This window comes from Musa acuminata, chromosome BXJ3-5 (genome assembly GCF_036884655.1).
Source record: "Musa acuminata AAA Group cultivar baxijiao chromosome BXJ3-5, Cavendish_Baxijiao_AAA, whole genome shotgun sequence".
Classification (NCBI taxonomy): Eukaryota; Viridiplantae; Streptophyta; class Magnoliopsida; order Zingiberales; family Musaceae; genus Musa; species Musa acuminata.
Window position 1 is genome coordinate 43,099,379 of NC_088353.1, and position 13,967 is coordinate 43,113,345.

Here is a 13,967-nt window from a genome sequence, read left to right on the forward strand (position 1 = left end):
AGAATAGGAACATGAGAACAAGAGGAGAGAGAGACAGAGACAGAGAGAATAAACTTATGATGCCCATGATAGTCTCATCTCTTATAATGACAATGCAAAAGCTCATAGACAGTCCAACAAAAAAATGTGTGAGTTAAATCAAAAGAAAGAAAAGGAACATATGATAGAGAGAGAGGAGAGAGAGAGCAAACTTATGATGTCCATGATAGTCTCATCTCTGCAGATAATAAGATTTCATTTACATTATGCTAGTAAAAGGTAGACCAAAAACTCTACAAAGTAGACATAAAAGAACATCCAAATTAGTGAACTATTAGTTGAAAGTACAATGACGTTAATGCCCTTAAATGTGAGAAAATATTAGATAAGACAGACATCTAAAAGGAAACATATGATTATTTGCCTGACACTGTGTAGAATAGCTGCACTAAAATTAAAACAGTATGTAAAATTTAATGATCACAGAATGTCCAACATAGATAATTGAATGATGTCCTGTTACAGCATGAGAACATGTAATTCAAATCCTGAAATACAGAAATTAGAATCATTTCAACAAAGAGCAGCAAAGCACAAGTTGCAGAAAAGAATTAGGTACCTGTGACCACTACATAAGAACTAAGATAAACAAAGATAGATTATCAGGGGTAAAGAAGTACAGGAATTTCTGATAGGATAATACCATTTAGCTGCAGGGTAGCACTAATTTCTGATCAGTTAAATAAAATAAAATAAATCTTAGATAACATCAATTTTAATTTCAGGAATATTGTAATCTTACAAAGCTCCAAAAATCAATGTCCAATACACACAATCAAGCTATCATCCATGTCAAGTGTCGATATCGGATCCATTTGGCAGCAAGATGAACTCCAATAGCCATGGCCGCAAGCAGGAGAGGCTCTGGAAGTCTTCTACCAGTAGCAGGCAATTTTCTACTCGGGAGTTCCTCTGATGTCTTAGAATGCTGAAAAATAGCAACAGCCAAGTATGAACCCATGACTAGGCCTCTGACCCATGGCTCACCAACAGCTGCTAAGACAGCAGCAGATGGCAGTAACGCTGATATATAATCTTTTTTCTTAATAAACCGTGAGTAACAAGACAACCCAAACAGGAACAACCAGAAGAGCAGCTCAGGAACAAAGTCCTTGACCACCCCAAACCCAATAAACCCTGCTAATGTAAGCAGATGTGATTGGCTGTTTACAGAGTCTGGAACTGTGGCTTCAGCAATGGCTAATACAGCTGTAGCAAACAAGATTACCCTCGTCAGCTCTGGTACAGGAGCAAATGCCACAACACTGGCATAAGCATATCTTGCAGAATTGAGGCAGAACTCAATGCATCTTATAAGCACAGTGATTAAATCACCAACATAGTGGAAAACAACAGCTAGGATCAGTTTGCCTAAATAACCAAGGAAATGCATGACCGCCAACATTGTCCTTTTCCAATTTGTGAGTTCCCATAATACAGTCCGCCAGGCATAAACAAGAAAAAGAAGTGCTGCAAGAAACAATAAGACAGCAAAAATAATATTAAAAATTACCTAGTACAAAGGTAATAATTTATCTGCATATGAAAATTAATATAAGATAAATGGTAAAATAAGCAAAGCATGTTTTTTACTGCATCGCCAACAAAACTTTATCAATTTAACAATAAGATAATGTACTCAGGAACAAGAATTTTACCAATATTTCTAAAGAAGAATGATTCACCAAGGATTCTTGGAAGATAATTATTAGTTTTAATAACTTGAATCCAAAAGCTCATGTTTGCATTCTTAATTCTTTTGATCTTTTCCAACACTCAAAACAAACCTTTGGAACTAAATTTGGCAACAAATAAAGTGCAGTTCTAAATCAATTTTACTGTTAAACCATAAGACTTTATTTCACAGTACACAAGAGGCAACCCTCCAACTTAATGTCATTAATACAATGCATAAGATAGTTATGTGACATCGTACGATAAAAACCCAAAGATACAAACACATTAGTTTGCATTATGTACTCAAAAAATCTTTAAAACTACATAAGCTCATGCAACCGACTGCCGAATATTCCTTGGCCGAACACTGCACTGTTAGACAAGTAATTAGTGCTTACAACCTTGTAAATTATTAGGTATACATACCAACAACCCATGGCCACCTCACTGGGCGATCGGGGGCTTCCTTTGTAAGGTGGCGAAACCTCTCCGGCATCGTGCTCTGCCCCCTCATCTCATCATCCTCATCGACCCGCGAAGTTTCCGAGTTCCCACTGCCCCCGATTCGGGGAGCAAACGCGAGAAATCGCCGCTCGATTCTAGAAGAAAACCCTATTCGTGCCCGAGAAAGGAAAGGTTTCGGAGAGGAAGCGCCAACAAAGGTGAAATCCTTACCATGATTAGGTCTCGAAAGATGAAGACAAGACCTGGATTTAGCGGAAAAGGGAGGAGGGGCGCCGAGACGAGGAGAGGACCCCGTGGCGAGAGAACTGAAGGCGGGGAGCGCAACAGAAGCCATGGAGAGGAGGCGAAAGGGGAGCAGAGGAAGAGAACATCTCATATAAGCCCTACAAGCCGTAATTCCACCATCGCTTGGTGCGTCTCCAAAACCCTAAACATGGAACGCCATCGGTCACTGAACCGCAGCATGAGAAGCTCGGATAAGCCCTCGCCATGGTCGATATATATAGAACCCCTAACTATACAATTACATCAATGCCCTTTGGATGTGCCAAATGAAACTGTGATCAATCTTATTCAATATTTTTTTTATAAATAAATAAATAAATATATATATAAAATATATATTAAATTAAATTATTTATTTATTTATTTAGAGAGAAATATAACTATACCAAAATGATTTATGGTGAGTTAATTATTAGTTGGGAGTTGGGATTTGCCACTTCTATTTATGAATATATATATCATCCCTAATATTCTTCTTTTTTTTAATATTCTTAATTTTGTGTAAATAAACTTAATTTCTAGATACATATTTTCCCTTTAATTACATGGGATTTACATCTTGGTCTTCATCAATGATCTTCTATATCATCTGCTATGAGGCCTGAGTTCATGACATCTAAATCTGAAACCTAAATCCTCAAAACTTGTGAGATTCATGACATGTAATACACCAGTTTCCAGATTCATCATGTATGTGCAATGTATCTTAGATTTACTTCTGTTCTATGATCAAAAGAAAAGTGTGATGATAGAATAACATTCCATGACATTTCCACAGCAAACAATGCAATGCATTCTCAAAATTTAGATAGTCCTACATCTTGTACAGTTATAATTCTCTTTATCTATAACTCTTCATCATTCCCTTGATGGATTCACTGATAATTGACAGTGTCAAGGATAGCTTAGTTCATACAAAGAGGTCTATCTCCAGCATCATTTTGGAATGGTTGAGTTTTACGTTTAAATATACAAAGAGCACAAATAGAAAAAAAAAAAAAAGAAGAAAAAAGCCACAAACATGTCTCATACTACACGCGCTCGATGTTATCTTCCTTGCATCTCAACGAATTCCGAGTTCTTTCATCTTGCGACTTCGATTTGTCTCCTTCACCGATCTCCTTAGCAGTGTATTTTTCTTTCTTTGAGTCTTGAAAATGATCATTTGATGAAGTTGCAAGATACTCCAGAGCTGTCACAATGTCACTAACCAGTGGACGGCCGCTTGCTTGCTCTTGCAGACACATTGCTGCAACTGCAATAGCTTGGTAGAGGCCTTTTAATGGGTATTTGCCTTCCAGCAATGGATCAGCCATCTCCACATACCTCTTCTTATCTTTAAACAGTGGCTTTGCCTGCAAGACACAATGTTGTGTTTCTGGGTTAACAAATTAGGCAGACAAGAGACTGTGACCATGGCAGAGATACAGCATTAAGATTAGTCTTAGATGCATAAACATCAGAGTAACTTGGTCGAAAAATTCAGTGTGATACTGTTATAGCAAGTGAAGGAAATGAGCTCTAAACAAGCCAATTATCAAATAAATGCATAGCTTAGGGGAAATGATGTCTCATTAAGCTCACCATAGCTGCTAGCACTGAGTTCAGCAATTGCATAATTTGACCTACAAACTCTTAGAGATTTGATTAAACGTGCCAAGGAAATATGTTTCGGTCAGAAAAGTAAGGGGAGAAGAAAAAGAAGATTTCTATTGTAAGGGTATCAAAACCTTTATCTTTCATGACATTGCATTCTTTCTACATTGGTAAATGGTGCAAAACTTCATCTTCCACAACCTCGGCATAGAACATATAAAGAGACATGATTTCTTGTTGTCTGTTTTCACAGATTTGTTTGTGCACTAATGATAATTGATCCTTCAGAAAGTTTAAATCACTGCAACTGTTGTGAATAAGTGTGCCAAATTTGAAATCAGTAAAATAGCATATCTGAGATTTTAGTGAAAACTTGAGAAGGCAAAGATCATACATACCACAGTGCTTTGCAGAATACAATGTTGTGTTGCTGGTTAAACAAATAAAGCTGATAAGTGGCAGAGTTGATGCCTTAAGAGTAGTATTAGATGCGTAAACTTGGATTAACTTCATTCAAACATTTAACACCATTAATGAACGAGAATTTGTAGTGTGATACTGTTATAACAAGTCAAGGAAATGAGCTCTAAACAAGTCAATTATGAAATTAAGTGCAAATTTAAGGAGAGATGATGCCTCGATAAGCTCACCATAGCTGCTAGCACTGAGTTCAGCTATTGCATACTTTAACCTACAAATTTTTAGAAATTTGATTAAGCATGCCAAATAAATATATTTCAGTTGGTTGGTTCAAAGCAAAAAGGGTTTTCCATTATTAGGGTATCACACACGTCGATCTTTCATACCATTGCATCCTTTATACAGATTTGCTTGTGTACTAATTAATGACAATGGATCTTTCAGAAAGTTCAAGTCACTGCAATCACACTAATATTATCATCTTGCTACTTCAGCACCATGTAAATAGTGGTGCCATCTAAGGTTATAGTGAAAACTTCAAAACATATAAACCATATCACAGTGGATTGCAGAAGTTCTTGAATCAGGCTAATCTCAGAGCTCTGCTTAAAGCTATGTACCAGAATTAGGCAGGAAAAATATGAAATGAACTCAATTATCATCTGAACATACCCAATGAACAAGATTCTGTTCGTTTGAAGGTCTCGATGCATCAATAGCCCTCCTTCCAGTTATGATCTCCAGTAACACGACACCGAAGCTGTATACATCAGACATTTTTGTTAATTGTCCTGTCAATGCATACTCAGGAGCACAATAGCCATAAGTCCCCATCACCCTGGTTGATACATGGCTCTTGTCTCCAATTGGTCCAACTTTGGCAAGGCCAAAGTCAGATAGCTTTGGGTTGTAGTCCTTATCGAGAAGAATATTGGATGCCTTTAAATCTCGATAGATCACAGGTGGATTTGCTGTATCGTGCAAATACTCCAGGCCTTTAGCGGCACCTTCCGCTATTCTCATTCTTGTGGTCCAGTCCAGCGGCTTCTTACTTGGGGAAAGATCTGTAGAAAATTCCAGTGGTTACTAATAATTATTAGTCAAATGGATCAGAAAAGTTCTTGATGGTTTACGGAGAAGATGATCCTCCAATGAGCCCAGCGGCATGTATTCATAGACCAGAATTCTTTGATCTCCATCAGCACAATAGCCAATTAGATTGACAAGGTTTGGGTGGTGAAGTAGACTGAGCATCAATACTTCAACAAGGAACTCTCTATTTCCCTGTGAGCCATTTCTTTGCAATTGCTTAACAGCTATATCCTGCAGAAATTGAATGAAGATGGTTACTGAAACCAAATCAACATTGATTGAGCTTATGAAGTAGAAGTGGCAATTGGCATTACTTGATTTGTATCCACAAGGTAACCTTTATAAACTTTACCAAATCCACCTTCACCAAGCAGACATTCTACTTTGAAGTTCTTTGTTGCAGTTGAAAGTTCATCAAATGCGAAAACACGAGCGGAATTGTTCCCCTGGCCTATCCGTAAGATCACTTCAGCTACAGATCTAAGCTTGAGGGTATCTGCACAAGTTTAATTTAAGGTGTTGCTGAACATCAGTTTCAATTTATGGGGTTTTAACAGTTGTAAATTTAAAGTATTGTTGTAAGATTGGTAGGCAGGAAAGAATCAAATTAAAGGAATATCGTAGAAAATTTAATTATAAGTAAGAGATGTCATCTTAAAATTGAATTTATAACTGACCAAAATAATTTCATCTGATGAACACAGACCAGCACAAATTCTATGAAAATAAGATTGCAAGAAGACATCTTTTTAGGCTCTAATCCATGGTTTTCAAGCTGGACAGTGAAAAATGCTCTTACAGAAACAATCTCAGATATCGAATGCTGAAATTGAAGGCTAAGCTAGATATACAATTCTGTAATGAGTAAGAATATCTGATTGCCATACATGATATTTTATCGCTGACATCTGATTCCTTGTAGAATAGACTGGTTCATTTAATGCTATCAAATTTGTTCTCAGTGATCAACAAGAAAAGTAGAATGAAATGGTGGAGTTTGTAGTGGAAGATAAAGCTAATTGTCATCAGGTAAATGCATCAAACATACCAGATTCAGTTGAAAGGTTATTGACTTGGGAGGAAAGCTTGTTCCCTCCTTTTTCAGCTTTCACCTCTTGAGGTTCATCTCTCACGTTATAAGATTTGAAGCAGCAACAGACACCCATCCTTCTTCAAGTTGCTTACTCGACCTCAAATGACAATAAATCCACGCAACAAAAACTATAAAATTACAGATACTATCGCCAAAAGTGAATTAAGGCCATAAGGTACTGATTCCTACCCTGTGGATCGACCGAACTGTCGGTCCACTCAGGTGAAAGATTACTGGAACGAACCAAACAAAAGAAAGAAAGAAAGAAAGAAAGAAAGAAAGAAAAAAAAAAAATAGTAGAACAAAGAAACAAAGAATTTATGAAAACTTTTCTTCCTTTGCTAATTCTGGTTTCTTTTCTTTGCGTCGGATGTTAGAATAGCAATGAAAGAATGGATGCAGTTCATTCATTGTTCCAACTTAGTTTGACAGAGTGTGAAGCTAAATTTAGCATCTCCCTGATTTGGAGTGTTATCATGATGTATGGAAGACTAACTCCAACACAAATGGAAGGGCTACCATTAATTCAGGTAATAACAGATTATAAAACCTGTTCCTCATAAGAACAGTTTTGGGTGAGGAAAGAATTTGTTTAAGATAAGGCTGAGACAACAGAAGTTGAAGAAAACATCTTGATCTTATCTTCTTTACCAAAGTTTAACTGTAAATATTACTTGTTAATTCAGCACCTACTCATAAACATTTACAGAGTAGCATTTTATCAAAAGCAGGTCTATCAAGCTCGCTTTACCCACTGCATTTTCCTTGCATGAATCCTAATTATTTTATTAGGAATTCCGATTCAGACTTTACTTTGTATGAGTTATTTAAAAATGATCAGAATTTTGTTTTTTGAGCTTTGGGCACAATATAGTTTTCAACCTTTTTTTAAAAAAATGTTTAATCAAATTTAGTAGCATAGTATAGGAAAAATTCTGGTCGTAAAAGAAAGAAAAGAAAGAAGAGTCTTAAGTCGTTAAGTTATCAGCTTTTGTAATTTTTGTCAGCATGGAATTACTATCTAATTCATCTTTATCTTCATCTAACACACATGACTATGTTGGAGATTCTCCAACATAGTCATGCTATCTCTTCCATTCCATTATATAATAAATGAAAAAAATAGCAATTATATTTACCCCTTACTTCCTATAATAATGGTCATTATGGCCAAGTAAAATAATATATTATAAATATTAAATGATACTCTTACTGGTAAATTTTTGGAAATAATGTTTTGATTGTTATTAAATTGCTTTCCTATGTGACACATGTTTTTTTCCTTACTACAACCTAATACAAAATTCCCTACAATACAAAATATTTTACTTATAAGAACTAATAGTTATGGAAGGAAGACAAATAATGATCCATCATAGTGGTTATGATCAAGGTTCTCAATTTCAATGTGTACTACCTGGTATAAGGTGGTACGTATTGGTTCGAAAGGATACTGGTACATGGATTGCTCTCTATCGGGCGGTACCAGTATTTTGACCGGTACCAAGGTGTACCGACCAGTACTAAGGCATACTAATCGGTACCAAGGCATACCGATCGGTACTAAAGCGTATCGACTGTTATCGAGGCATATCGGTTGGTATGCCTTGACGTAATAGGTGGAGGTATTTTTAAGGTTTTAGGATAAGACGTACCGACGATATATATCGATACGTACCGTACTGAGCAGAGCTCGGTACGCCGATACAGACCAGTATTCAAAACCCTAGTTATGATGAGTTGTAATTGTTTCAAGGGGTGTCATATCATTTAGAAGCTTTCAACGATCCTTAAGATACATGCTCACATGAACAAGAAGTTATAGAGAATTGTAGAATCCAAGACACAAATGAGGCTCCTTCACATCAAGAATGACCTGCTGGGATTTGATAAAACATCTAAACACCTATAATATGAGAATTCACATCTAGTAGCTGTTTCATAGATTGGAAAGTTCAAAGGATGTCGAAACTTTAGTAGCTGATATGAGAAATAGTCTGTTTCTTTGAAATATAAAAGTCAAGTATTGTAATACTGGACAATTTTTCAGATACAGATCTTCATAAGAGAGAACAGAAAAAAGAACATTCTTCGGCAGATTCAGTGATGATACAGCTTCTGCTGATCAAAATTAATTGATTTTAGCATAATTTACGAGCGAATTGCCTCTATGACCTATCACCAATCGTCGCTCAAACCATGGATTGCTCAAAACTATCTTCATATCACAGATTGCTCCTTGGTTGCATGGAAGACATTACTTCTTTTCTTATATCATCCCTTTTTAACTTCCCTGTGGTAGTCAATGGAAAAGGTCTTCTCCATAAAGAATAGATCTTTGGTATCTTGAATCTGCAATGAAGTTAGAAAGTAACACAGTTACAATTCTCATAGTCAGATTCTTCTGAAACTAAATTCGATTAGTGACATGGTTCAAAGGCCGATAACTCTAGTAACCAAAATTAATAATAAATTATAAGTATGAAGAACAGAACAGACAATATCTAAAAACAACAGATACTAATGAATTAGGAGCTAAAAAACCATATCATGTTGCTCTCAAATTGACTTCAATGAAGTAGATGGGACACTAGACCTGCTTAAATTGCTCTGCCTGCAATAATCTTGGAAGATCTCAGGCGAAACTTCTTTTGCCTCCAGTGAGTATTTAGAACTATGATCGACCCATTTCCAACCTTCCTTTATGTTTAAACAAGCAACAACTTTTTCTGTGAAGCGGATGTCAGGAACACCAACCACCACAACTCTGAAGACTCCAGGATGCTGAGAAAGCACAGCTTCAACCTAAGCCATCAATAACAAAACAATATCAGAAAAGAAAGATATCTCTATAATGCATGATGGGTAGCATCCCAGAGTGCAGCAGAAAATAATCCAAAGAGCCCCTAAAAACATTCTTGAAGAATCTAAAGTTCTCTATACCTCTTCAGGGTAAACATTTTCTCCTCCAGTCTTTATATGACTCTTTTCACGGCCAACAAGCCACAGATCACCTTTGCCATCAAGCCAGCCAATGTCACCTGTGTCAAGCCATCTGTTCTCTGCAGACTCTGCCATAATTACATCTGTGCTGTCCCAATACCCAACCATAACATGCAAACCTCTAGTTAAGATATTCCCAACAAAGGAAGTGCAACAATTGTCACTACTGCCACATATCTTCAGCTCAATATGAGGGGGAGGCTTCCCAACACACACTCCCCCTAAATGGTGATGCCGTGAGTCTGCCTCAACATTGATCTTATCATGAAAAGATACACCAAAATTTTTAAACATGGGATCAAAAAGGGTCATGAAGGTCAATGAAGAACAAGACTCTGTCATCCCTGTCAAGTCATACAAAACTATTTCTTCAGAAGCAAAAATAATTCAGGATCTCAAGGAAGTGTAACAAGTTTCTGTGCTTGAACTGAAATTATAGTTAAAAAATTTATATACCCTTGGTTCTTTATAAGATGTTTAAATAGAAGGATTTGGATATACCATATATCTGATCAGTTCTGATAAACAAACAGGGAGATATAGGACTATGTATGTATTGGATATCTATTTAAACCACTCATGTTCCTTGGAACATCAGTTTGGTCTTTGCACATGTAACACTAGCAGTGTAGTGTTCCAGAATAATTAGCTACCACAGACTGGTATAACCAAAAAAGCATAAAGAACCAACAAAGGATGTTGACATACCATAAGCAGAAAGTATTTTAGCATGAGGGAACAAGTGACTGGCACACTTTGTAAGCTCTTCTGATAGGCCACCACCACCATTGAGAATCTTGCGTACAGTTTCTCCATCACTCCACATGTTGCATTTTCTACTATCAACAAGTCAAATTCAATGCCCGAGAAGAACAGAAAAGAGATGTAGAAGAAATGGAGGAATCCAAGCTCAGCTATGTTCATATGTTGTTCCATGGAAGTAGATGTTTACCTTAAAAATGATATTAGATCAGCCATCATTGCAGGGACTGTAATAAATGATGTCACTTGGTGATTTTTTATTTCTTCAAAAGTTAACTTTGCATCAAACTTGGGTATGAAAACATGGCAACCCCCTGCTAATAGCATTGCCATGCATGAAGTTATCCCACCAATGTGGCACAAAGGAGCTGTATGGAGATAAACCTGAAGATACATAAACTACATCATTAATCATAAATCATCCAGCGAGACACCTAGTTCTTGGGTCAAATTTTATCAGATCAACTGAAAGGCTATGATATCTGTGAAACTGATCCTGCATAATGTGATTTATAACATAACAACAACAATAAAAGGGCCTAGTGTTCTAAATATTTGTGATTGGCTATATGCATCTTTCTCAGCATTTGTGCATATTGTGAATTAAGAAAAATGGAACTAAATTAATTCAATATTTATTGCATAAATGCCCCCTTCGGAAAAATGCTAATTTATTCATCGATTAAGGAGAAACAGCTCAAAACATCATCTTGTAGATTCTGGAAGAGTGAACAAGTCAAAGTGTCATGCTATAGATTTAATTACCATAAAACTAAGATCTTGACTGCATTTATAAAGGAGCATACATCATCCTCACCATAGCCAACAATAGCTATCTTTGCAAGGGATTGAACAATCAAAGCTGTGTGGCTTATCTTTACACCCTTTGGCTTTCCAGTGGTTCCTGAATAAAGTGAAACTTGCAGTTATGAAACAGTAACAAAGTCTGAAACTACCACCTGGACATGTCAAAAGATCCGGCAGTGTGTCTTTATTCATGTAAGTGGCACAATAAACAATCTACAAGAATTTGCCTATATATATATATATATATACTTACTATGTGGAAAATCATTTGAAAAGTGTACTAGTTTGCGAAAGTTTATTAAAAAAGAAAGCTCCCATTACATAATCACTTGTGATAATACTACACCTGAAAAATGAAACAAGATTTATGATTTGTCATTTTTGAAGAGGTAAGTACTTATAAAATTATTAATTATGATGTTTAAGCTCTCAGAAGCAAGGATTGAAATATTGTACCATACGGAAGTTTCGACATTCTCTAGGTACGGTATGGTACCGAGCAGTATATATATATATATATATATATATATATATATATATATATATATATATAAAGTTTTTTTTTTTTCAGTGACATCACCTCTCTTCTCCCCAAGCAGGGTGACATCGCAGAAAAATGAGACGACATAGTCTCTATATATATATATAATCTTATATATATATATATATATATATATATATATATATAAGTTTTAAAAAAAATGTGTGACGTCGCCTCTCTTCTCCCTAGGTGGGGCAATGTCGTAGAAAAACAAGGCGATGTCGCATATATATATATAATATTTTTTATTTATATATCTATTTATTTATATATATAAGTTTTTAAAAAAATATGCGACGTCGCCATCTCTTCTTCCCAAGCAGGGCGACGTTGCCTTATATATATATATATATATATATATATATATATATATATGTAAAGAAAAAATTTACGACGTCGCCTCTCTTCTCCCCCATGCAGGGCGATGTCGTAGATTTATATATATATTTATTTATAAATAAAAAATACTGTTTATACCGGACGGTATCATTCGAAACTGTATACCTTGCTCAGAATAATTATGAATTGTATCTGTTTTCCAGATTGAATAGCATAATCAATAAAAAAAAATAAAACTCTTGCTCTGAAGAGGACATGTGCATGGTTCAGATTTGCACAATTTACTACACCAAAAAACACACAGCAGAGACTAAAATCAGAAGCAAAACCACATAGTAGCCAAAGCTAGAGAAATTTAAAAGATATTGAGATATATGGTCAGCATATTCAGGGGAGGATTCTGTAGTACCTGATGTAAAGCATATTAAAGCAATGTCCTCTGGTGCACAAATCGGATCAATTATTGGCATAGGTTTGGCAAGCCTCTGAATCAGATTTAAACGCAAAGCTGCAAAGGAATGATAAGTTGAAAGATAAACAAAAGAGAAGCAGCACAGAAACTTTATAGAGCATATTTCTCTTTGAGTATAGTTGGAAAAAATGAAAAATCATATGCTTGGTATTCTTAAATGTGTGCATATCTATAAACATATTGTCAGATGACAGTCAAATCCATGAAGCAAATCTTGATCTGGACATGCAAATACATAAAGTAAAATCACAAATTCTTTCATCAAAGAACAAAAAACATTAAAGAATCAAACATCGAACTAAATCTTCCAATTGAAATAATAAACTTGCTTGAAAATAGAGAAGCTCTGTTAGTTCCATATGCGTTAAGCATTCTATGAGCAGAGGGACAACATTTCAGTGGAAAGAGCATACAACTATGATTGCAGTTGAAGCTGGATGACGACTCCCCAATAAGAAGGTAGAGCTTTATAGATGACAAACTGTCGCTCGTTTGCAGCTCGACAGCCCATGGGCTGCAGTATTCATCCACCGCTAACATCTTGGGCTTTACGAGCTCCATCGCCATCCTTGCCTCCTCAAAGCCCTACCCTTACCAAAAAGATTGCTTCGTTAATCGACTATAAGATGTGGACACTGTGCTTACTGTGTTTGAATACCACACAATCTTCAAGTAACAACAACAGCAATTAGAAGACCATTTCCAGAGTGTAATGCAACTCTCAATCATCCCCGTATGGTGCAAGAAGTGCATATCCCAATCGATCGTCATGAGAAAAATAATGCTAAGCTGCAGTCGAAGGCATTCAAAAACCTTACCTGGCGGATGCAAGCGACATAATGAACCTAAGATAGGTGGAACCCGAGAAGGATACGATGACTTACCCAGCGGTGATTGAGAGGAGCGACGATGCCACCGACATAGGAGATGGCGAGGAACAGCTCCATGTACTGATCACTGTCGCTCGGAAAGAAACAAACGCCATTGCGTATCAAAGTAATCGAATTGGAGAAGCTCGATAGAGAGTGCGGTGCTGTACCTGTTGAGGGCGGCGACGGCAACGACGTCACCCCTGGCGACGCCGGAGTCGGCCAGGCCGCGGGCGAGGGAGCGGACGCCCTTCACTAGCTCTCCGCCGGTCCTCCGCCGGAGTCCAGAGATGGCGACCGGAGAGTCTCGCCGGACGGCCTCGATGCGGCCGAGGCAGTGGCAGATGTGGCCTCTCGAGTGCGCGGCCATGCTTGCCGCTGCGGCGTAGCGTTAGGACGTGGACGACGAACGGCGGTCATTAAAACGTTATCTCGTCTCAACGAGAAAAGAACTCAAGTGGGACCCATGGAACAAGACTTCAATGCCATTCCACAAAACTTTAGGAT

General features: G+C 36.8%; 3 protein-coding genes across 5 annotated transcripts; all 3 read right to left on the reverse strand.

Annotated features, from left to right (window-relative positions):
• Positions 1–738: 738 nt before the first annotated feature.
• Positions 739–2,650, reverse strand: LOC103986330 (uncharacterized). Its single transcript, XM_009404308.3, has 2 exons — positions 2,143–2,650; positions 739–1,509 (listed from the first exon to the last, which is right to left on the reverse strand). Exons 1-2 carry the CDS (start codon positions 2,555–2,557, stop codon positions 815–817), a joined length of 1,110 nt encoding a protein of 369 aa, XP_009402583.2. The 5' UTR covers positions 2,558–2,650; the 3' UTR covers positions 739–814.
• Positions 2,651–3,287: 637 nt separating this feature from the next.
• LOC135637780 (probable serine/threonine-protein kinase PBL7) lies at positions 3,288–7,476 on the reverse strand. The gene is made up of 5 exons (XM_065150563.1): positions 6,623–7,476; positions 5,889–6,070; positions 5,616–5,805; positions 5,155–5,546; positions 3,288–3,821 (listed from the first exon to the last, which is right to left on the reverse strand). Exons 1-5 carry the CDS (start codon positions 6,738–6,740, stop codon positions 3,498–3,500), a joined length of 1,206 nt encoding a protein of 401 aa, XP_065006635.1. The 5' UTR covers positions 6,741–7,476; the 3' UTR covers positions 3,288–3,497.
• Positions 7,477–8,653: 1,177 nt separating this feature from the next.
• Positions 8,654–13,884, reverse strand: LOC135637779 (2-succinylbenzoate--CoA ligase, chloroplastic/peroxisomal-like). 3 transcript variants are annotated; one of them, XM_065150560.1, is made up of 10 exons: positions 13,631–13,884; positions 13,476–13,548; positions 13,005–13,176; positions 12,529–12,627; positions 11,239–11,336; positions 10,623–10,816; positions 10,379–10,506; positions 9,611–10,014; positions 9,264–9,472; positions 8,654–9,019 (listed from the first exon to the last, which is right to left on the reverse strand). In XM_065150560.1, exons 1-10 carry the CDS (start codon positions 13,828–13,830, stop codon positions 8,893–8,895), a joined length of 1,704 nt encoding a protein of 567 aa, XP_065006632.1. In that variant the 5' UTR covers positions 13,831–13,884; the 3' UTR covers positions 8,654–8,892. The 3 variants fall into 3 exon arrangements, with proteins under 3 accessions (XP_065006632.1, XP_065006631.1, XP_065006634.1); XM_065150559.1 differs by having other exon boundaries at positions 10,379–10,509; XM_065150562.1 differs by having other exon boundaries at positions 10,379–10,509; positions 13,005–13,181; positions 13,631–13,697.
• Positions 13,885–13,967: the final 83 nt, after the last annotated feature.